The sequence below is a fragment of the Orcinus orca genome, chromosome 9, assembly GCF_937001465.1.
Source record: "Orcinus orca chromosome 9, mOrcOrc1.1, whole genome shotgun sequence".
In the NCBI taxonomy this organism is placed as follows: Eukaryota; Metazoa; Chordata; class Mammalia; order Artiodactyla; family Delphinidae; genus Orcinus; species Orcinus orca.
This window is the reverse complement of record NC_064567.1, coordinates 172,643-196,307: the sequence shown is the minus strand read 5'-3', so window position 1 is coordinate 196,307 and position 23,665 is coordinate 172,643. Positions and strand designations below refer to the sequence as shown.

General features: G+C 56.0%; 1 protein-coding gene and 1 long non-coding RNA gene across 13 annotated transcripts in view; one reads left to right on the top strand and one right to left on the bottom strand.

Annotated features, from left to right (window-relative positions):
• Positions 1 to 3,060: 3,060 nt before the first annotated feature.
• Positions 3,061 to 22,145, top strand: LOC117197196 (uncharacterized). Of its 7 annotated transcripts, none has more exons than XR_007479408.1 (5): positions 3,061 to 6,340; positions 7,684 to 9,899; positions 10,144 to 11,494; positions 11,749 to 17,714; positions 19,034 to 22,145. It is a non-coding gene; the product is annotated as an uncharacterized LOC117197196 (long non-coding RNA). The 7 variants fall into 7 exon arrangements; XR_004477729.2 differs by having other exon boundaries at positions 7,684 to 10,296; positions 10,433 to 11,494; XR_007479411.1 differs by having other exon boundaries at positions 7,684 to 11,494; positions 11,851 to 17,714.
• VIPR2 (vasoactive intestinal peptide receptor 2) overlaps positions 10,250 to 23,665 on the bottom strand; it is a 66,061-nt gene continuing 52,645 nt past the window's right edge. For 2 of the 6 annotated variants that reach the window (XM_004281237.4, XM_033408357.2), the window contains exons 6-13: positions 22,143 to 22,284; positions 17,410 to 17,560; positions 16,701 to 16,761; positions 15,678 to 15,747; positions 15,054 to 15,145; positions 11,963 to 12,092; positions 11,839 to 11,880; positions 10,250 to 10,582 (exon numbers count right to left, since the gene is read on the bottom strand). In XM_004281237.4, coding sequence (XP_004281285.1) covers positions 10,406 to 10,582; positions 11,839 to 11,880; positions 11,963 to 12,092; positions 15,054 to 15,145; positions 15,678 to 15,747; positions 16,701 to 16,761; positions 17,410 to 17,560; positions 22,143 to 22,284 — 865 coding nt within the window. In that variant the 3' untranslated portion in view covers positions 10,250 to 10,405. Of the gene's footprint in view, positions 10,748 to 11,838; positions 11,881 to 11,962; positions 12,093 to 13,342; positions 14,921 to 15,053; positions 15,146 to 15,677; positions 15,748 to 16,700; positions 16,762 to 17,409; positions 18,740 to 22,142; positions 22,285 to 23,665 lie in introns of those variants that run through there. The other 4 variants (XM_033408354.2, XM_049715183.1, XM_049715182.1 and 1 more) reach the window with 4 other exon arrangements.

Here is a 23,665-nt window from a genome sequence, read left to right as displayed (position 1 = left end):
GCAAGGACCCTGGCTGCTGTCTCCAGCTCAGCGCCTCATTCCCCTCCGAGCTCCAGGCCACCGGCCGTTCAGGCTGGGGCACGACCCAGAGCAGGCCCAGCCGGTCAGTGCTGCTCCTTTGGTCACTGGCTCCCTGGAGGCCTGCTCGGTCCTAGTCTTTGAGGGGAAAGAAAGTTTGTTTGTGAGTAAAACCATTTGTTCCTGGCTTTACGCATTATCGCCACAGCAGTGATGTCTGTTGGGTCTGTGTGTGTGCAGTGCTAATGTCCTTTTATCCCCAACCTCCTGGAGCAGCTCAGAGGGCAGGGGGCAGACAGTGGCGGGTCCCTGGGCACGTCTGTGTCCCTGGGTCCCCATCAGAGTCACAGGGGCTGAGTCGGTGGCGGTGAAGGTGGATGGCGGGTTGAGAGGTTTAATGGAGATGGCTTTTCCTCTAAGTTCCTCTCCTCAAACCCTTGTTACCGCGTGCATTTCCGTCCCTGGCCCTTCGCTTATAAAATGCAAACGGGCCGCGTTACTTAGTGGGTCAGCCCCCAGCAGGGCCAGTTGCTGCCCTCGCTGAGCCTTCCGAGGGGCCTGAGGTGCGGGCCCTCCTGGGGGCCCTCGGCGCCTCCCGCACAGCCCCGGGCCGCCCCCAAGGAGCAGGAGGGATGTGCAGGTGGGCCTGGGGCCGGGGACCAGGATGTGGGCGCGGTGAGCACCTGCGTGTTTCCACACCATCGTTACCGTCGCTGCAAGTTTAGAGAAGTTCCTTGCAAAATAAGCCACGTAAATATTGTGGAGGTCACGTTTTCCAATCCCAAACCTAGGATCTTTTTGCAAATACCGTGGATGATGTGGGCTCTTGACAGGTGCTGGCGGAGGGCACTTCGAGAAGGACCGCGGAGGGGCCGGGCCTGGGAAGCGGGTCAAGGGCCTGGAGGCTTGGGGTGCAGGCGCGGAGGGACTGGGGCGCCGGGGCTCCCGGGCTGGCCCAGGGCGGGGAGGGGTTGCCGGGCGGCGGGAGATGGGTGGGGCTCGCTGATTTCTGGGGCGAGTTCTCCCCGCTGAGCAGGTTTCAGGCCGCGGCATCCTGCCCCGACCACTGGGGTGGGAGGAGAGGAGCGCGGCGGGTGACTCAGCCGTCAACACTGGAAACAGCGTTCACGCAGCACCGCTGTTAACCTAAGTGCGTTGCCCTTGATGATCTGGCTCCTTTGTCTGCAAGCTGGAGCCGCGTCCCAGTCTTTCATGCACTTACTCTTGAAGGCGAACGTCAGATTTGTTTTGTCCAGCCTGCAGGAGTGGCGCCCCTCTGGCCTTTTGTTTGGAATTACGCCGTTAGATTTATTAGGTTCTGGTTGATGTCTTTTAAAATATAGAGCCTGCCGAACTGGGAATGTTCCACCTCTTTTTAAATGATGCTCAGTTAAAGTGCATCTTTTTTACCAGCTTGTCCAGGGCCAGAGAGACCAAGGCAGATGGGGCGCCTGTAGATGAACTGAGACGACGCCCCAGAACCCCATGGACGCAGAAGCAGAGGCGGTGATCAAGCCCGGCCCCCAGGGCAAGTCCTCAGGGTTTTGTTCCCCCCCGCTCCAGCCAGGCCGCCCCTACTCTGGCCCTTCAAAGCCTTCAGGTGCCTCATCTACTCACCACTGTGTGCAGACAGGCAGTGCCGGGTGTGCTGTGACTTTGACAGATTTATAAGGAACTGGCTTAAGAGTCCCCCGGATCTTTATTCCCTGGAAAGATCTAATAGGGCCAGTGTCTAGGAATTCTGTGACTGAGTTAAGGTTTTCTACTTCCAAGCAGAGAGAAAGCTAGCAGGTCAACGTCTAGGGATCCTTTGGACGTTGCCCTTCACTGGAAATAGAAGGAGCAGGAGACCCTTGGCCCGTTTGTTTCTCTGTGTCCCAAAGTATCTGCCTCCTGGGTTTACAAGTCCTGATGACAAGGGCAGAGAGGGGTGACTTCTAACTTGGGCCAGATCCCTACACACTTCTGTAGGCGGCATGCGGCCTTGGCCACCGCCAGCAAATCAACAGGGAGCAAGTTAATAGGGGCCTGCTTTCTGCAGTGACGCCTCAGTTCGGAGGGTGCAGAGGTGACCAAGACATCACTTGTCCCAGGAGACTTAGAGTCCAGCGGAAAACGGGACTAGAGTGTTCATGACGGCGAGAGCCCCCGAAGGGGGTGAAGGCCCTGGAAGGTGCTGGTGGGCACAGTGTGAGCCGAGCTGCACTTCAGGAAGGTCACCCTGCGGCTGGTTTGGGGAAGAATATGGGGGGAGAAGGTTCACGGAGAGACCAGCTAAGAAGCTGCTGGTTAACACCCACAAAATGAGGCTGTAAACGAGGGGATGGGGTAGGGTAGGTGGTGGCTGGAGCCGACGAGACGCCCTGATGACCTGGCTGTGAGGACGGGGTGATTCCAGGGCTTCTGCGTGAAAGTGTAAGGGGACAAACCGATTTGGGAGGAAGACACTAATCTGTTCTTCTCATGAAGTAGAAGCTTAGGTCACTGATTTTCCTAATTTTCTTTTTTTTCTGTCTGTATTTCAAGTTATAAAATTTCCGCCAAGGATTGCTTTAGTTCAGTCCTACAAATTTTGATACATTGTATTTTTGTTATCATTCAGTTCAAAATATTTTATAATTTCCCTTGTGATTTCTTCTCAGATCTATTTAGACATGTGTTGTTTAACTTTTCATACTGGATATTTTCTAGTTAACTTTTATTATCAACTTCTAGCTTAATTTCGTACAGAGAACCTGCTCTGTATGGTTTTATTTCTGTGAAGTTTGTCTAGACTTTCATGTGGTCTATTTGGTGAGCATTCCATGTGCACTAGAAAAATACACAATCTGCAGTTGTTGGCTGACGTGTTCTATATATGTTCCATATGTATATGTTCTGTATATATGTTCTACATATGTAGATATGTTCTATGTGTGTTCTTTACATGTGTTCTCTATGTGTTTTGTGTGTTATATATGTTCTCTCTATGTATATGTTCTATATATGTTGATTAGGCCAAGTTGGGTGATATTTTTGGTTAATGTTTTGTTCACACTTTCTGTATCAATGACTTTTTGGCAGGCTTGTTCTATCAGTCACAGAGAAGTGTGTTTAAATCTCCAGTTATGGTGATAGATGCGTCTATTTCTTCTGTTAGTTCTGTCCATTGCCTCATGTGTCTGAAGCTCTGTCCCCAGGTGCTGGCACACTTAGGACTATTATGTCTTCCTGATGAATCGACCCTTCATCACCGTGAAGGGGAAGAAGATGTGGGTGTACAGGGGATGATGTCGGATGTGCAAGTGGAAATTTGAGTTTGGATCTCAGGAAGAGACACCGAGCCATAAGGGAAGACACACCCGTCTCTGCTTTATAAGTGACCCCACCTGTGCGAGATGAGCTGGCCGTTTCCTTTCCCCAGTTTGTTTGATCGAAACATGGCTGTTGTAAACTTTATCCCTAAATACCCTTGCTAGGTGAGTAACTGGACCATGCAATTTGTGTCGCACTATTAATGGTTTGCTTGATCGAGTTAATTACTGCAGGGGTGCACGGTCGTGGGAACTGCAGCTGACCATCCCTGAGGGCTACCTCTGATGGCCTCTCAGATTATGCAGCTGTTTCCTTCCCAGGATTCTGGCCTCTTTGAAGAGCACCCAGCGGTGAGGCTTCCCACCTGTGCCTTCCATCTCAGTCTCCTCGCTGTGGTCCAGTCGCAACATCTAATCACTCTGGAATGACTGAATGTTTCTGTTGTTTCTCTTTGACATTGATATCATAAATAACATCGTGATGACTATTCTTGCACATAAATCGTGTGCACAACTGAATACTTAAATTGGAAAAATTCCTAGAAATGGAATTACTGGGCCAAATGAAATGAACATTTTAAAGTTAGAATATCTTTAAGGTTTATAGAGTAAATATGGAATAATAACATGCTATATGATATGAGTTGTATTATGATAATACTATGGTATAATAAAGCCACTAAATATAAAGTTTGTAATGTCACACCACATAATACAGCTGTAACCTCTGAACAGTGCCATTTTTATAGGCAATTACGGCATCCACCTTTTTATTTTACTTATGGGGAGTGTAACCTTTTCCTCATCCTTTCTGTCTTTTATAATTTTGACCATTGATTATCTGTTTCTGTTAGTCGGTTTTCTAAGTGTTGATACTTTTCTTACTTAGAAGCTCCTTGTGGGGAGATGGAGTTTCTGCCACAAGAAGAAGTCGGGACTGGCTGACACTTATTTAGCTCTTACTGGCATCAGGCTGGTTCTAGGGCATCTGCAGTGGACACAGTCTGTCCCCACAGAGGTCATGAGGCTGGGAGTGGGCTCGGGGCCCAGCCTGCCAGTCCCCCACACCCAGGCTGCAGCTCGGAGGGAGCCTCATCAGCACACAAGCACAGCGGTCCTCGTCCCGTGTGGGAGGAGCCAGAGCGCGCCCCTCACGTGCCTGTCAGGAAGTGCTCCCTACGTTGGCCCCTTGCTGGTCAGCTGGAGGGAGGTGGGCCTGGGGGAGGTCCCCGGATGACGGAGGGAGTGGGCTTGGGCACCCGTCCTATCCCGGCTCCTCTGAGAGCCAAGGGGCAGAACGGGGCTGCCGGGGGGCAAATGCCGTCCCCGCCATGATGGCCTGGACCCCTGCACCATCCGGAGGGGGCGTAGAGGGGGCCGAGGCTTGGGTGAGTCCCAGCCCATCGGGAACTTTGCTCAGATGACGTCACAGTCAAACGCCACTGGGACACCTTTCACTCTTCTGGTATATTTTGCAAACAAGCGTCCTTTCAACTTGCTCTTAAACATTATTTAGAAAACATTCTCGGAGATGCTTCCCCAGCCCCGGGTGGGCAGACGGAGACATGAGGTCACCTGCCCTCCCGCTCCTGGGGGGCGCCTGCCGCAGGGTCACCCTGCGCTTCCGAGGGATAAAGGTGCCCCCTGACCCGGGACTGAGCAGGTGCCGTGGGGAACGTCCTCCTTTCCTGGTCACCCTCTTGACGGCCCACCACGGTGCCTTCAGGATCAGTGGGGGGGCACGTGACACCTCCCAGCAGCCCTCTCGCTGACCCAGGTTCAGTTACCAGGCAGCCTCGAGTGTCGCCGGCAGGACAGGCCGGGCTTAGTCTAGCCCTCGCTGGTCTGGTGGGCAAGTTGCCCACTGGTCTCCACGGGGGCCTCATCAGTGTGGGGACAGGGCCGGGGGGCGTAAGCAGGGATGGGAGGGCCCTGGAAGCAGGCGGGGCAGGTGGAGGCGCTGGGGCATTTAGGGGAACCTGCCCCGCGTCCTCTCCTCCCCCGCTCCTGTTCTGCAGGGAAGATGGCTGAAGCCCAGGTTATTCAAGAAATTTGCCCGAAGCCACAGAGGAGGGTGACATCCTGCGTCCTGAGCCCTGGCATTTCTGGAGCAGCTGGGACATTGTAGAGGCAGGTTGGCAGAGGCCACTCACATCATCTGATTTCAGGTCTGCCCGAAGGTGACCCCGCACAGACTCTGAAGAAGCTCAAGGGCCCCTCACTTGTCTTTCTCATTCCCTGCTGAGTTTTCACCCTGGGCGGGGCCTGGGGACCAGAGCAAGGGGCTGGGCACACCGGGGGGCTGGTGCTTTATGGATATCCCACCTGACACAGAGCCTAGGCAGCTTGCAGTGACCGGCATGCCGCGGCCCGCGGGCTGCTGAGGGCGGGGCTGCCCTGGGCCAGCTCGGCCCGTTTACCCCGTGGCCTCAGCCAAAGACGCTCCCTCCTGGGCTGTGGCCTCCCTCTGCCGTTGCAAGGCTGTCGTCAGGCCGGCGAGGCTGGGAGCCAAGGTCCGGGGGCGGCATGGGGCCACGTGGGGTGGGGGTCGGTGGCATCACCGACAGTCTGCTTTGACCCCTGCTCCAAGCGCTGCAAGGGCACGGGCCAGCAGGTGAATGCCAGGAGAGGTGGCCCCAGGATGCGCTTTCCAACTGCCCGGCTGGTGGTCACAGAGTGGACACCCAGTCATGGTTCTTGAGCACGAGCCTGGCTCCGGCCTCACAGATTTTCTCAGCAGTGGCCAGTTGGGCACAGGGTGTGGGGCTGCTGAGCCCTCACAGCCTTGCGTTCGGGCCACAGCTGTCCCCACCCGCCACCTCTCCTGTGGGCTTGAAGCCCCTCACTGCCTCTGCCCTGCACTCTGACCCTTCTTTCCCCTCCTGAGCTCTCGGCGTTGTTGTCCGCAAAGCCCTGCATGGTCTCACGGCCAGATGGACGGCCAGATGGACAAATGGAGGGATGGAGAAGGAGACACAATGCAGACCTGCTGCGGTCGAGGACCGTGAGCCACAGCGACGTCCACGGAGGTAATTTAAGTAACTTGGGTCCCTCTCTACTTTCTTTCTTTTTTTTTTTTTTTTGCTGTATGTGGGCCTCTCACTGTTGTGGCCTCTCCCGTTGTGGAGCACAGGCTCCGGACATGCAGGTTCAGTGGCCATGGCTCATGGGCCCAGTCGCTCCGCGGCATGTGGGATCTTCCCGGACCGGGGCACGAACCCGCATCCCCTGCATCGGCAGGTGGACTCTCAGCCACTGCGCCACCAGGGAAGCCCCCTCTCTACCTTCTGTACCAGTGGGCGCCTGGTGCCTTCGGTAACTCCCGAGCTCCCTTTCCCTGCACCCCTGTTCTGCGCACGGACGTGCTATCTGCAGCGCTGCTCTGTTAAGTTGCCCATCGCCCCCCCAAGAGTAAACACTCTCCGCCCCCCTCCTCTTCCTTCAGCTTCTCCATCCCCCAGCCTTAAGCCTGTCTGACAAGGAGGGACTCTCTTCGGTTGTGGGTGGGGAGGGAAGACAGCCAAAACCCTTTCCAAAGGCCCCGGGGAGGCGGCCGGGGCTGCTTCCGGAAACACCTAGTCCAGCATTCATGAGTGTTTCATGCGCGCACAGAGACTGGGACTAAACTTACAGAGCTGGGGCTCCTACAGAGCCCAGAACAGATGGTACGTGGGTTTTCACAGCAGGCTGAGAGGTCTGGGAGAACACATGTGCCCATGCATGTGAAAGTCTGCAGTGATGAGTCACCTTATGACGGGTTTTAGTATATTGTGTGCCTTTAAATCTGAATGAATTGTAATTATTTTTGTGATGACTTGAAAATCACAAATTTTGCATATTCTAGATTCATGATTATAATGATTAAAACCAGGAAAGCTTGTGTTTTTCAGGTGTATTGAGTTCACTTGCTGCTTCTTATACTTTGCTATCTATAGCATTCAGCATATAAGGATTTGTAAAGTCCTAAATCTCCAAAAGAGAAATTGGTGCTACTTGGCCTCATTATTTTGTAATTATATTCCAATAGTTTATTTCCCCCTGTTGGTCCTTCAGTGTCAGGGGTTGAATATAATGAATATAAGTAGCTTTAACCAAGATCCCAGTGACAGCTCTGGGGTCATTGTTGGCGCTGAGGCCTGCTATCCAGGGCTCAGTCCGGGACGCCCCTGGGCAGGGGGAGGTGGGACTGCTGTCACGAGTGGGGGCCCCCACCGCCTGTGCCTGCTCCACTTTCCTCATTAAACCTTTAGAGAAGATAATGGAAGTGACAGGCCCTTTTCTCTCCATCTTGCAAAGAACACTCTTCAGTATAAACGATGCCCTAAATCCTTTGTGACGTCCCCAAGCTAAGCAGGTCCCCAACCTCTTACAGGGCCCGGTGGTCGGCGATGCAAACAGGTGACGATGACACACCGCCCACGACCTCTGCGGAGTCCTGTCCCCATTTCCACGAATAAGGAAGTTAATCTGTAAACTTTCAGCAGGACCTGCATCCAGGTGGGGCAGCTGACTGGAGAAGCAGGGGCCTGGCTACCTGACGTCTACGTCCGTGGGTCAGGCTGAGGCTCAGAACTAAAGAGAAAGCTCTCTGTAAAGAAGAGACGCTCGCTGTCTCCAAGACTAAAGACAGCAGATTGGGGCGAAGAGAGATGGGAACCCCAGTGATGCTGGTGTCTACCGCAGCTTGGTGAGAGCGGCGCTGAGGCCACCTCTTCCAGGGCCGTACCCGCCCAGAGCCAAAAGCGCAGGCCCGGAACCCATTCCCACTTCCGGGACGTTGTTCTGTGGCGATGCTCCAGCACATGCAGAAGCGCTCAAACATTCATCAACGGGGGTGTGGAATAAACCAAGCGCGTCCGTGCCATGGAACATCACGCAGCTGTTACAAGTAAAGCACATCTGTGTGCAGACAGGCAAGACCCACACAGCCCGTCTTAACTAAAAAAGCAGAAACTTCTACACAATATGACCTACTTTCCACGAAGAAAAAGAAGAAAGCGCGGGAGGGAGGGAGGGAGAGGTTTGCGTAGACGTAGAGGAAACTATTGGGAACAAGACGATTCACTCTGGATGTTTACTTCTAAAGCAGTAAGAGCCAGATGGAGGGCGAAATTCAGAGCTTTTTCACCTTCTGGGTAATATCTGCCTATAATATCTGAGGTTTGGTAACTCCTCTGTATAATTTCTCTAACCTGAAAACCTGATAAAAAGCACCATTGAAAAAACACCATTCTTGCTAAGAAAGGAAGGTGCTTGTTGCCCGTCCCGACATCACCTATTCACTTCCCTTCCTTGCGAATGCAACGTATTCCTACCTTAAGCAAATTCTCATGAAGCTCTTTCCACCAGTGGACAGCTGACAATGTACCATCACCTGGCACCTGGGGCTCTCAGAAACTCACAGGAGGCTGGTCCGTCTGCTCATTTCTAAGTCAGCTTTTGGAGAACTTGACCTTTAGCAGTGTGCGGTATTCCTCTTGGCATGAAGCAGTTTGGTTGAACATGGAGCTTACTAGAAATAGATTTTATCTGTCTGTAGCACAAATGCAGTTAGGGGTTAGCTCCCAGAAGGCACACACACATACGTGCACATATGCAGGCACGCATGTGCTCAGCCCTGGCCCTAGTTAGCAGGTTCTCAGGTTCTGTGGAGCTGTGGGGTGGGTGTGTTGGGAGCCGCAGGTGCCCCCCCCACCCTTGCAGGGCTGCCGGGCGCCCCGCGCATCACCCCCACCGCTGACCGGATGCTGCAAGGAGCACGTCCAGGCAGGCGGCGTAAGTGCCCTGGGGAAGGTGGCTGCTTGCAAAAGCCGCAAGCTGCCACGTGCCCCGCTTCCCACCCCGCACGCCATCCAGGCTCCGCTTTAGACACGGGAAGATCTCCTCCGAATGTCCTCAGTTTGAGATCCTGGGGCCTCAGCATTTGCTGGCCAGGGCCACCCAGCGAACAGACACGAAATGGGCTTTACTCAAGCGTCACACATGGCGGCTTGAGGACATTCCACACGCGTTTACAACATTTTATTTGGTCACCCCCTCCTCTGCTAACAGTGATATTCACTCTCCCCTCTGCTGTCAGTCAGGCCAGGCCTCCCCGTTCCAGGCCCGCGGCCTTGGCTCCCGGCAGCTGACGGACGTCCAGGTGCACATCTGACTCCCACGCTCCACCAACGGCCCCGGGCACCCTGGGAGCTGGCTCTTCAGTTGGTCGTGCAGATCTGGTCGCAGCAAATCGTCTGAGCTGGGGAGCCGGGTTGCCGGGGGCTCCGGGTGGACGCTGCCACTCTTTGACCAGGCTCCTCTCACAGGGGGCTTGGGTGCACACCCCAGAGGGACGCTGCAGGGCGACGGCCTCGCGGCGCCCCCCACCCCCGCCCCCGGACGTCCAGCCACCACCCCCGCCCAGCCTGGCCCTGCCTGCCAGGCCCCGCCCCCTGGAGCCAGTCATCCCGCTGGCTGGCACTTGCGCTCAGGTCTGTGATGCCTCAGAACGAAGACTCTGTGGCCTCATTGTTAAAGGGGACCAGTATCATAAAGGGGTTGGAGAACCGAGTGCAGCGGCACAGAAAGAAGAGCCTGGATGGCGGTGTGAGCATGACTGTGACAGGCGGGGCCCACCTGGGCTTGCGGGAGGGTTCCACGGAAGCCCTCAGCGGGCGCCTGTGTGTCCTGCACACAAGGGGCTGCCCTGTGGGACCTGGGGGCTGAGGCCGGCGATGTAGGTCATGCAGAGGAAGGGTGACCACGTCACTCAGGGCCAGCATCCCAGCCCAGGCCTGTGCCCCCTGAGAACAGGCACTGAGATCAGAAAATCCCCCTTTTTCTTCCACAGTCGCTGGACCCAAGTCCTGGGCTACTGCCACCTTGATCTTTCCTGGTCTCTTTGAAAATGGGTCTGTCTGCACGGCCAAACAACATAAAGCACAAAACTACCGAAATGCTGGAGTGTAACAATCGTTAGGTTTAAACCCCGGGCGGTTACAAGGTAAGCCGGTTCCACGGGGGGGGATACGCCAAGCCCGCTCCAGTGGGTCCGAGCCGATTCACCCCAGGCACCCCTGGCTGGGGGCTCGGGCTGCGGTGTGGAGGCACCTCTAGATGACCGAGGTCTCTGTCTGCAGGAAGGACAGGGCGCGGGAGCCGCGGGGGTCCTGCAGGGTGCCCTCCGAGCCGTTCCTCGAGCCGGACAAGCTGTGCACCCTGCAGTCCCGGCCGGAGGGCCGGCTGGGGCACAGAGTCGGCCGCCACATCCTCCCCAGCTCGCTCTGCACCTGGGGCGGGGGCGAGAGCAGGCGGGGCTCAGGCGGTGGGCAAGCTGGAACCGAGACCCCAGCTTCCCCCTAGGGTGAATGCCCGTGGATGAACGCTTCCCCTTCGGCCCTTTTCTGGGTGTGGAGGGTGTGATATCCATGGGCGCGGGGCGGGGACAGACGGGCCTGGGAATGAAGAAGCGGAGAAGGATGCGGGACCAGACGAGGGACCAAGAGAAAGGAGGTCAGACTACGGAGCCCAAGGCTTCAATCCAGAGGCAGCGGCCGCTACACCGAGAGCCCGAGAGGGCTAATTCGCCTTTTCAGAAAAGACCTCCTGTGGAAGCCGGGACCCCAGCGCTTTGCCCTACAGTCCTGGTTCTGCTCCCTGGCTCCCGGGGGGCGGGGGTGTCAGGGGGGTCCGGAAAGAACGAGGGGAGGGAGGTGCAGGAGTCGCTCAGACGACACGGGACAGGGAGGCACGGAGCACGCAGCAGACGCCGGCTCGGCCGGGGGAGCGGAGAGGGCTGGACACAGCCGGGGTGGGGCCCGGACGGGGGACCTGGGACGCCCCGGCGCAGGGGGCGGGGCCGGCTGGGAGCCAGGCGTCCCCTGCCCGCCTCCCCGCCGCCCGCGGTCCAGAGCCGGGGTTCTGGGCGCGGAGGGGTCTCCAGGCTGACCCTCCCCTATCTGAGGACTCTGCGCGGAGGTGCTGCTTAGGGATGGGAAACGTTTACAGAGCAGAGCCGGCGCTTTTCCTCGGCCTGGAGTTTCCTGCTGCTCCCGCCGCCGATGCTCGCTGGCGCTCCCGCTTGGCAGCCCCGAAAGAAGCGAGGAAAGCGATGGAGGGAGGGGACCCTGAGGACCGCGCGGGGCGACAAGGAAGACGCGCGAGGCGCCGAGCGAGCCGCTGGAGACGCAGCCGCGGCCCAGGTGAGGCGAGGTTATATGCGGGGCGCGGCAGAGGCAAAGCGGCGGGCGGCCGCCGGGGGTGTGGGCTGGCTGGGGGGCGGGGCTGTCCGGGGGGCGCGGCCGCCTGGGGGCGGGGCTGTCCGCGGCGGGGCTGTCCGGGCGCTCGCCTGCGGACAGGCTCTGGGACGCTGCGGGTCGGCGGGGGCGGTCGAGGTGTGCGGGAAGACGGAGCCGAGCGCCGCGGGCGCCGGGCAACGGCACTGACCCCACAGCAGGGCGGGCCCTCCCCAGGGGTTTCAGGGGCGTTTCAGGGACTCCCTCACAAGCCGAGAACCTGTGCTTCCCGAGGAGGTCAAAGGACTTACTTCACTGTTCAGAAAGCAGTAGAGGACCGCCACCACCAGGCCCTGCGAGCAAGCGAGAAGGGCGGTGGGTCAGAGCTCACTCACACCCTCCCCTCCCCGGGACGCCCAGCCCCTTGCCACGCACCTGGAAGGATCCGATGCACAGTTCGAAGAGTATCTGGTACTTGGAGGAGATGCCGACGGGAAACACGGCGAACAGCATGTAGTGGGCTCCAAAGAGAGGGATGAGCAGCAGGGTGGACTTGGTGAGCCTCCTGCACCACAGGGCGCCCGAGCTGCCGCGGCGGCCCGACGGCCGCCTGCTGGCCAGCCCGGGCCCAGCTTTGACCCCACGCCACCCCGTAGGGACTGAGTGTGCAAACGCGATGATGGCCACCACTTTGCCTCGTAAAGCAGCAAAGCTCTTCCAAGAAATCCTGACGAGTTTGCCAAGGATGACATTGCTCTGAGCGGGTCGGACGGCCCCGTGTGCCACTGGCTTTAATAGCCGAGACCATCCCCAGCCTTTGGAGGATGGGGGCAAGTTTTACTTTCAGATCAAAAGCAGGGGTGGCACCCTGAGCACAAGCGTGACAGAAAGTGTTCCCGCAGACGGCTGTTTATGGGTCCTGGCAGGCGACCCTGCTCTGGATCGCACAGAGTCCGAGGAATCAGGGAACCGGGACCAGATCTAATTTCTCTGCCTATCAAAGAGCTCTTACCCTCCCTAATCAAAGAGCAGATTTTCTTCTCACTGCATTTGTGTTGAAAATAAAATACCTGACCTCAATCCTCCCCCACCCCCCGCCTTCGAAGCCCCTCCCGCTCCCCGAGCAGGTACAGGACACATTCTTTAAGTCAGGGCTTCTCAGCCCTACCTGCACCAGAACCACCTGGAGGTCGTGTTAAAACGCAGACCTGAGAATTCTATCAGGTGCCCAGAGATGCCGAGGCTGCTGTCGGGACCCCACTTTGAGGACCACTTCTATAAGCCACTTCTGACATGAGAATCATCTGGGGGCTTTTCAACCTCTTCAAGTCCAGGCTGCCCCTCATCCAGTTAAATCAGGTCTCTGCAGGTGGCCCAGCACCTTCCCAGGTGACTCAACCTGGCCACATTTGGTGTAGCAAGCCCAGCACGTTCTAAGGGTCAGGAGCTTTGGGACCACCGCGGGGCTGGTCAGGAGTGCAGGGGCCTGGGCCCCCAGGTGGTACGTGTGCATGTCCAGGCCCCTGGGTGACCCCAGAACCAGCAGCCGCTCCAACAACCCGCCTCATCCTGGCAACTCTGAGCGGTGGGAACCGAGGCGGGAGGCACCTCCGTGCTCCTCCGCGTCTCCTCTGCTTGGTGGACCCCAGCCCACACTCGGAAAAAAGTCACCCTTTGCTTTACATATTTTTGAGGCACTGTGGCACTTACAACAAGATTTCCTCTGTACTGGGCAATCTGCACAAACTCTGAATCCCAGCCGCTCTGCACCAGATGTGAGCACGCCCTGGGCCTTGGTGGGCAGGGAAGGCCTCACTGACCACCCAGCTGTCACCATGTGCAGTTTTGAACCTTTGACTTTGCAACACCCACGGTGCACTTGCTGCCTTCACTACCTCGGGTCTCTGCCAGCCCAGTGAGTGAAGGCTGGGATTCTGCAGGGAGCTGCCCTTTATTTAAATGTTAGAGAGAACCTGCCTGGATTCTCACTATTGATCCATCTGGAATTTGCTGTTGTGCTAGTTTCTAGAAAAGGGATTTAGAAGCTGGACCCCTGGGGCCCTGTGCCTGGACATCTGCCACTACTGTTATGAGACAGATACACAGAAAAGATGTGCTCTGCCTTTTTGTTATCCTGGAAAAAGAACAGATTCTATCATGCCCACTTTATTTTGTTTCCAAAGTAAAAGCATCCATCTCTAAGATCCGCTTAGGAACGCTCCCAAAGAGCCCAGAGGAAAGGTCAGCGTGGCCCTGAACAAGACGTGCAGAAACTGGAAGTTCAGTTGGAAGGGCAGCCTGAGCTGCAGGCATGGGGCGAGTCCAGGAACCAGCCCGGCTTCTCACCTGAGCAGTAAAGATGCTACTTGGAAGGTTCGGCTGAAACCACTTTATCCTTTGTGGTCTGACGTGGAATCCTATCTCTAGGCCTGACCTCTGATGTGGGCTGGGCAGAGACTGTCACACCTCAGGGCACAGTTATATGTATATGTTTACCAAACTCTATCGCAACACTTTGCTGGTGCCAGCCACTAAATGTCTTTTGAATATTAACTCTATCAGTCCTTATAACCTTGTGACAAGTATTATTATTATTTCCACTTCACAGGTGAGGAAACCGAGGCAGAGCAGTGCAGTTACCTCCCCCAGGCCTCCAGCTGGTACATAACCCAGCACTGGGCTGCTGACCACAGGGGATGCCACCTGTCTCCCCAGGTCCACCCTGCTGTCTAAAGGAGGGGAGGGAAGGAGACAGCTGAGGGGGGGCCCACCCTGCAGGGGCAGTCAGGTAACCCACCCAGGGTCACGCAGCTTCTGCAGCTGCAATTCCAACCCCAATCTGCCTGTATCCAAGGCTCCTATCAGCTGGACCAACCATTCCACACTAAACTGGCTTTATTTTATACTCGAGTTGTGGGCTTTATCTTTTCTTTATAAATTCTTGATAGAAATTCATATGACCGTCAAGTTCCTTTACGGAGTTCTCAGACCCTTATTAATCAGCTGGATGATGGGGAGTGATTTACTTAACTTCTCTTCCCCACGAGGGAGATGATGACAGCCATGTTCATGTTGTCATCCAGGCAACAAACATCACTTGAGTTATTATTAAGTACAGGGCGCAACATGAGGTGTCCCCTGGACCCTGTGGTCTGATGGGCAAGAAAGAACTAAATATAAAATACAAACAACGTGTGGCCAAGGAGAGAAAAGTCAGATTACAAAACAGGAGAGCGGGCAGAACACTTCAATAAGCTGCTCTCTAGAGGACATCCACGCTGGAATGAAGGAGAGGAACACGGCTTGAAAAATTGCCATGGCAACGCTGGCCTTTGGACAAGACAGTCCATCTCCGGGGGTCCCTGTAAAGTGGCCAAGAGCACACTCCTGCGACTAAAGGAGAAAAGCTGGGGTCATCTGCAGGGTCTCGCACCCCAGTTTTGCTGCTCTCCACACATATACTCAGTTTCCAGGCTGCCTGAGGTTGGTGAGGGTGGCTCAGAGCTGGAGCTAAACAAATACTCACTTGTACTGTGACTGGTCATTGCCGCCGACATCTGGGGATGTCAACTTCTGCAGTAAAATTCGTATAATACTAACAAAAAGGATGAAATTGACCTGCACGAAAAAGAGACGACACGTTTGTGTGTGAAGTCCCCCTGCAAGGGAGGTGGTGTGGCCGGGATGTGTGTGCCTCTGCTGTTTCAGAAGCACCAGGGCCCTGGCCCCTAGTTCTGCTCTTCCCTGCCCCACCCCCTGAGTCAGAGCCAGACAGTGTCTCTCTGCTGCATCACATACGTTCCGACCCCAGGGCACGGCAGCTGAGTTGAGAAAATTAATTTTGAGACGTGAAATCCGCAGGTGGAAATCCAGTTCTGCTCTAAGGCTGCACACCTGGGGGACCTGACTCTGACCCCCACCCCACCCCGAGGTTCCCCTGGAGGACTGTCTCTTTCTCGCCCTCCGCTTCACTGAGAATTCGTCCTGAAGGTGGGCCAAGCCCACCATGCAAGAGCTCAGCCTCAGGGTACTTGTCTCAGAAGACCTAGTAGAACGGGCCCTTTATAGTTACTACCAGACAGTGGGCTCGCTCTCTGCCCAAGTGTGCAACCCGGCAGGCAACTCACGTTTCAATACAGAAATGACTTACTATAATAGAAATTAAAATTGGTGTTCGTATAACCCACCAGGGAACACTGTGGTCATTGGTATCCCAGCAACTGTTGAAAAGAGAGAAGGAAAATCACGTTACCACCAATTCCATCTACAAACCAAGCACAGGAGGATAAGCACGCTGCAGACTCACCCTTTCCCCGGGGGCTTGAACACTTTCCCCGGGGGCTTGCGAAACAAAGCGCCCCGACCGTGAGCCCTCTCACTCACGCGGCTCCTTAGGGGGACCCTCCTGACTGCCACGCGCTCTCTCCAGCAGGAAGCTGGGGTGGGCGGCTTGTAAAATGCCTCCAGCTCACTCCGTCACCCACACCCCTTCCCAGCAGGGGCAGAGACCCACCCTTGTCCTGGGTCCTAGCTGGTTGACAGCAGGATGTGGAGTCCTTGGAACCCAGCGTACGCTGCCTAGACCCACGGCCCTGGCTGCCCCTGCAGGTGCCTGTGGCGTGTGAGTGAGCCAGGCTGAGGCCAGGAGAACCGCCCAAAGTTCCAGGGACAGAAGCACACCAAATCAACTGGGACTATGTGAGCCCCCAGCTTTGGGTGGTTTGTTACTGGCGGTGGACAACTGGTAGACCCTGGGTCCTGCATGAGGCACAGTGCCGGTGGTGGGAGCTCTTGGTGCTTGGGTCTGGGCCACGGTCTGGCTCACTGTGCACACGAAGCAGAAGTGCTCTGGGCCCTGGTCCAACCGTGCTGCCTCGGAGAGCTGCGCCCCAGCTGGCCTCTCAACCCGGCCTCCTCGCTGGGCTGGCTGCTCCGTCTCTGCCTGGTTGACCCCAACCTCAGCTCCGCTGCCAGGCCCAGCTCAGCCCCACCTGTCCCTGGGCTCTTCTCCAAGCACTCCAACCCGTGTTCCTCCCCGTGCAGTTCAACGTCCTCCCCATCCGTGTCCAAAGGCTGCCTTTGACCAGATACGAAGCTTCTCTCTGGTTTCCCAAGACCAGTGATGCCAGGACCTCAGTGCTGCTTGACCTCTCTTTACAGGCATGGCACTCACCCCGTGTCTTCTAGTGAAAGCCTGGCCGCAGTCCACGCACCTGTGCAGACGGTGGGGATGCCTGCAGAAAGACACCTGGTGACCACAACCCCATGCTGGTTACTTGCACCAGCCCAGCAGGGGCACACGTGGGAGCTTTCATTAGCCTGATGGTCAGGGACAAGGGCCTTCCGATGAAAAGATCAAGTGGAAGCTCTTCATAAATACATACAGGCTTATGCTCATGCCTTACTAAGCAGTGAAGATAACTGAGTATGTGTCTGAAGGCTTCACAGTCCTGAAACACATCTCTGTGTTTCTGGGTGTCGGTGTCAACGTGCTGGGGAGGCTGTGTTCAGACTTGGCAAAGACCTGCAGGGGAGTCCCTCGCTGTGAAGGTGGGGGTCCCGCAGCTGACGCACAGCCCTGCTGATGGGCACGTTAGTGGGACCTCGTGATGGATGGCCTCCCTGCTTCTCCTCCTCCCAGGCCCCTTCCTTCTGACTTGCCCACCATCAGGGTTTGCCCCAGCAATGAGAGTCAGAGCAGTTTTAAATCAGGTCCTGGCTCCCAGAAATACTAAGCTGTTGGCTCTAGAAAAGCTCTTCCTACAGGGGCGGCACAGCATTTTTCTGAGCTGAAAGCACCTGCATTTATAGGTCAGAGAGGACAGCAATCAGGAACCTGGGGGGTTTGGGGGTGGCAGTGGGCTGTCGGGGGGAGTCCTTACCCCATCCAATCAGGAGATAGGCCACAAAGCGCCGGCTGGGGGAGAAGATGGCCACCAGGAGGGTGTGGAGGTACAGCCCCTCCACCAGGAGCCAGTAGAAGTTGGCCATGATGCAGTACTGGAAGAAGACCAGGCTCAGCTTGCAGCCCACCTGGATGCCACAGACAGAGTGAGAGAGCACACTGCGTTTGGATGAGGACTTTCGGGGCGGGCAGCCGGCTCCAGGTCCCAACGCGAGCCCGTGCTGCACGAGGCACGTGGCCACCCAACACAGAGGTGCCGCCTGGAGGTGTGTGCCTGTTCAGGTGAGGCCCTGGAACTCGCTGGAGGGTAGCATGGGGCCCAGGCAGATGCACACAGTGTCCCTGAGGGTGACATGTAACTTTGAGAGTGACCATGTGGGGCCTGGCACGCTTGGCTGACCTCCCTCTCCTTCCTCCTGACCCCCCTCCTCCCTGCATCCCCCTCTCCTCCTGCATCACCCTCTCCTCCCTGCATCCTCCTCTCTTCCCTGAATCCTCATCCACCCTGCATCCCCCTCTCCTCCTGCATCCCCCTCTCCTCCCTGCATCCTCCTCTCTTCCCTGCATCCCCCTCCTCCCTGCATCCCCGTCTCCTCCCTGCATCCTCATCCACCCTGCATCCCCCTCTCCTCCCTGCATCCTCCTCTCTTCCCTGCACCCCCCCTCCTCCCTGCAGCCCCATCTCCTCCCTACATCCCCGTCTCCTCCCTGCATCCTCATCCACCCTGCATCCCCCTCTCCTCCTGCATCCCCTCTCCTCCCTGCATCCCCGTCTCCTCCCTGCATCCTCCTCTCCCCCCTGCATCCTCATCCACCCTGCCTTCTCCTCTCCTCCCTGCATCCCCTCTCCACCCTGCATCCCCCTCCTCCCTGCATCCTCCTCTCCTCCTGCATCCCCCTCTCCTCCTGCATCCTCCTCTCCTCCCTGCATCCCCCTCTCCTCCCTGCATCCCCCCTCCTCCCTGCATCCTCCTCTCCTCCCTGCATCCCCCTCTCCTCCTGCATCCTCCTCTCCTCCCTGCATCCCCCTCCTCCCTGCATCCCCCTCTCCTCCTGCATCCTCCTCTCCTCCCTGCATCCCCCTCTCCTCCCTGCATCCCCTCTCCTCCCTGCATCCCCTCTCCTCCCTGCATCCTCCTCTCCTCCCTGCATTCCCCTCTCCTCCTGCATCCTCCTCTCCTCCTGCATCCTCCTCTCCTCCCTGCATCCCCCTCCTCCCTGCATCCCCCTCTCCTCCTGCATCCCCCTCTCCTCCCTGCATCCCCCTCTCCTCGCTGCATCCTTACCCTCCACTCACTTCCACTTTTTCTCCTCTGTTCTTCCTCACTGTGCACTCTTAACAAGAGATGGAAAAATAAAGGAATAAACAAGAGAAACCCACCAAATAAATTATTTCCCCAGGAGTTTTGAAAGGGAAAAATTATGTATTACATAAAGTAAATGCATTTTTAATCTCTCAGACCTTCATATAAGTAAACATATCAGGTATTTCCACGTCATGAGCAAACATGAAATTGAGGCTTTCAATCACTAAGCTTATATAAGTGAGCTGAAAACAAGAACAGTACTTTCACTTCTATCCTTCTTCTGTATCTTTGCAGCCGCCTCCCCTAATATGTGTATGTGGCTGATGGGTGGATGTACTTCCATATATGTGGACACACTCATACACGTGTATGGGGTGGACAGAGTTGCAGGCAATGCACGGCAGCCTCTCAGCTGGCTCCCCGGGGTCATGAGGCGCTTGGACTCACAGCGGCTCCATCCTCTCCAGGACGCTCCAGCCCCTGACCTCGCACCAGGTCTCTCTTGCCTAAGTGGAGTGTGGTTCCGTCTCTTTCTAAGGCGGTTACGGTTTACTGATGCTGAGGGCGGGGAGGGGGTCTGCATGTGGAGGCGGCCCACTGGACATTGGGGCTGGGCCGCCGTAAGTGGAAAGACGCACGTGACAACACTGCTGTGGAGACAGGAGAAGCGACCCAAGACCTCGTTGGGACAGTGACAGAGGCGCGTGCTGGGTGTCAAGGAGGGAAGAGCTCCACACCCACGGGTGGAGGGAACCTGTGGTGAGCCCTGCTGGCCGGCGCAGAGGGCACGTCCTGCACACGCAGCATCCGTAGCACCCGTGGCATCTCTGCCTTTGGAAAGCTGTCTAGCACTATCTGTCGCAATGTAAACACATGTGCCCTTTGGTCCCTCCAGTCTCTCTCCAGACCCACCTGACCGAGGTGAGAGCACTGGTGCACGAAGATACACGTACACTGACGCTTGTGGGGACAGAAGATACAAAAACAGGGTGTCGTGCAGATTACGTCACACCTGCACAGTAGATTCAAAGCAGACCCTGAGACACCGCTAGACTCAGAGGATTTCCAGGATATCCTGTTGGAGGATTTTCTCTAGACTGGAGCACGGTTTCCACAGGTTTAGATCAAACCCAGACCAACAAGTGCAGAGAACGAGGCACCCACACATGTGCGGGCTGGCCTAGGTGGGGACGGAGGCAGGGGTTCTGTCTCCTGGTCCACGTTTTGATCCAATAAAGACACTGGCTTCTTTGAGGCCCAACTCCTTGAAAAGGACGAGAAAACAGCACCTACCACGAGAGTTGTCAAAGGCAAAATCAGGTGTCACACCTGGAGATACGTGTCCTCTCAGGCTCTACGGGGCCAGACGGCATTTCCCTAGAGTGCTGGGAAGACTTACAGCATCTGCAGGTGCTGGCTAAGAGCAAGTCAACAGGATATTTTGTTTAAACATGTGAAGATGGCAGCTGCAGGGCTGGGGATATGGGCCTTGGTGCCTCTGTGGGTCTCATGCCTGGAGCCCTCAGTGCACAGTGAGTGGCAGAGGCGATGGCGTGGTGATGTCCACGTGTGCAGTTTCACTCGTCCTGTGTCCACAGCTGCTCCACACTTGAGGACATGGGCTCCCCCAGCACCATGCAAAGCCCCTTCCTTTGGAGCCGTCTTTCCAGGGACGGAGCCAAACTCGTGATGGGACAGAGTCTGAAGGGTGTGTGTGTGCCTGGGTCTGTGCGCCTGTGTCTGTGTGAGCGTACGCATGCCTGTGCGTTTCTGCGTGCCTGTGCACCTCTGTGTGCATGTGTTCTGCGTGTGTGTGCACTTGTGCACCTGTGTGTGTTGACGGGCTCTTCTCACTTCCCCTTCTCCTGCCCCCTCTGCCATTCTGGCCCGGGCTGTGGGCCTACATGGCAGCTCAGTGGGCCCAGGACCCTCTGCAATGTGCAGACCCCCAGCCCAGCCTTCAGCCCTTGTTTCTGGCTCTCCGCCTCCCCCCGACCCACCCGGGACAGCAAGCAGCTGGTCAGCATTCAGCTTTGGGCCGGGTGCATCCCTGTTCAGATGCGTCAGCCTCACTGCAGAGCCCAGGGCCTCCGAGCTTACCCCTAGGCAGGTGGGACTCAGGGCAGGGACACCCAGGTCCCCGTTGGTGCCCGTCCCCCAGCCAGATCCTCCGTCTATACAGCAGGAGAAAGTTGAGAGCACCGCTCCAGGTCAAGGGCCTGCTGTCTGTGGGTCCGTCAGGGTCACTACGTCCTTTAATGAAGAGCTAAGTACGGAGGGCTGCTTCGAGCAGAGCTTTGAGACACAGAGACAGGACCGAAGGCTCCTCAGCGGGAGGACAGCCAGGCACCCCTGCTCCAGGCCTGCGGGTGCACCCCCAGCTGTGCAGCGGAGGCTCGATCTAGGGACGAGAGCCCAGGGGCCGCACTTCCACCTGCGGCTGGGACTTGCCAGGTGGAGGATCTTGTTGCTAATTTCTGTATTATATTCAGTCCACATGCCTCCTGGTCAAGATTATCCCAGGAATATATTGATATTTATTGCACCTGCAGACCTAAGAAGCAGCTGAAGTTCTTCCGTGTGATAAAGGCTTTACTATGTTAAAACGACATTGACTCAAATCTGCTCAGTCCAGAGCAACGGTGCCAGCACATGAATCCATCCGCTTGGGAGGCGGGTGGAGAACAGCATTCCGGCTAGTGTGGAAGAGCTGTGACCAGGACTAGGGTGCCGTGTAGAACCCAGGTGGAGGGTGCGACTGGGTGTCGGAAGACTGGGTAGAAGGACTTGATCTCAGAGGAGCTCAATATAAACGCACTAAACTCAACTATGCCTTAAAGGCCCCCTAATGTCCACCACAAGCCAAGCCTGCACTGCAGAAACTAACAGTTAAGGTGATTCATCCTCTTGCAAAAAGCTGGGCCCGCGGGTCACGGGCGCGCACTGCGCTCCCAGCAGGTGCTGCGGAGACGCACTCACCGCGCAGGTGATTTCCACCCAGCAGTCAGGGGAAGCATCTACTGCTCAGAATCCCGGACATGTGCGGAGAAAACGGCGTCGTGCGTGCCCACCCGTGCCTGGAACATCCGGCTCGAGCTGCCGCTGGTGCTTCGGGGCAGCGGCCTCTTGGGAGGCCGGCTCTGCCTGGGGTCAGCACTCTGGCCGTGACCTCCCACCGGGCAGTGCCCACGTGCCCACCTTGTGTCTCTGGCCACCGTGGGCCTGCTCCGAGCTCAGGCCCGCTCCTGCGCCCTGACGGGGACCACCGGCTCTGGGACTTCTTCCCGATGCCAAGTGGGGATGGAGTAAAGGGATGGGCGGTGGGGAGGGAGGTCGGTGGGGCTGGAGTTCACACAGGCACCTGCCCCCCATGAGAGGACCCCGCCCACAGGGACAGCCTTACCCAGGAGGACGGCTGGTCGGGGCAGTGCAGAGTCCCTGAGCTGGAGTACAGAACGTCGTCCTTGACCAACACCGAGATGGCCCGCAGGATGAAGGAGAGGAACAGGTTCAGGTGGATGTAGTTCCTGGTGCAATGCAGCTTCCTGCGGAGGGGGGAGGCGGTGGTGGGAGGGGAGAGGGGAGTAGAATGGCGGGGAGAGGGTGATGGGGGAGAGGGGGAGGCATGGATGGGGACAGAAGGGAATTGGAGGGGAATTGGAGGGGGATGGGAAGGGGGAGGAAATAGATAATCAAACACTGATTTGGGGCACACTTTCATAGCTGCCTGTGTGGCTTTAATCTTAAGGCTTCTTTTTTATGGAAGTTAATCATTTATTTAACTATTCCTTATTGTATATTTAAGATGTTTACAGCTTTGCATTATGATAAATATTTTTGTGCATAAACCTTTCCCCTTATTTCTGACTTAGCGCCTTAGATCAGAGTCCTAGAAACAGGAGTTCAGCATAAAAGTATAAAGCAAAGCCGTGCTCAGTCGAGCCTGCAGTGGCATGCCCCCACTTCACAGATGTGCAGACCACCCATCTTTGCAGCAAATTTCCGGCAAGACCCACATCAAAGGACCTGTCTCTGAACTTAACTTTATGTGATATTTTGCTTCTCTAAAAAATGCTCAGAACATTTTGTTTATAGTTATTTTACAACACTTAAATTCTGCTTTGGAGAAGACTTAATTGGATACTTGCTTTAACTCTGACTTTTAATTGTCTGGAGTCTTTAAGAAACAAGCTGTCCCACACAGATGCACTTCCAACATTGTTAAACATTAACTCTTTAGGGTTAAGTAAAGTTTACAATTTTTGAAGAACATTAAAAAATGTATACTAAAATAGACTTCCACCTGTGGCTACGAAGGGAAGCTTATCTGACTTCCCTCCCACTAGGGGGTCAATGTGATTTAAAAAATTATCTACTTGGAGAGCAGCGGAAGCAGCTAGGACTCGAAGGACAGGGTGCTGGTGAGGAGGGAGGCACTGAGGCTCTTTGGGCACCCACCTCCTCTTGTCTCCTGGGCTGTTGGTTAACCTATGTCTCAGGGCACAGCAGCCAATTAGAGAACAGGGGCCCAGAGCTTATAACATCGTCACTGGACGGAATGGACAACAAAGGAAGTTAAGGGCTTTCAAGTTAACAGACTCCAGGAGCAATGATTCTGGAGAAAAGGAAAACACAGAGAGCCCAAAATTCAGCACGCAGTTACCTACTGAGGTTTTCCTTTCCTTTTTCCATTTCCTAAGGTGTTCATGTGTTGGATGAGTAGAAAGATTCCCAGGGCTTCATCTGAAACCCCTAAAAGGCTATGACGTAGGAATAATGACAAAACAGCCTTCACAGAGCCTGAAATACAGCCTCAAGTCAACTCAATCCCTGCCTGGCTCAGGCTGGTCTGCCCATGTTGCTAGAAAAATTAAATCCTCTCTGTAGTAAGAGATCATCTAAAGTCTCTACAAGTTAATTATATGT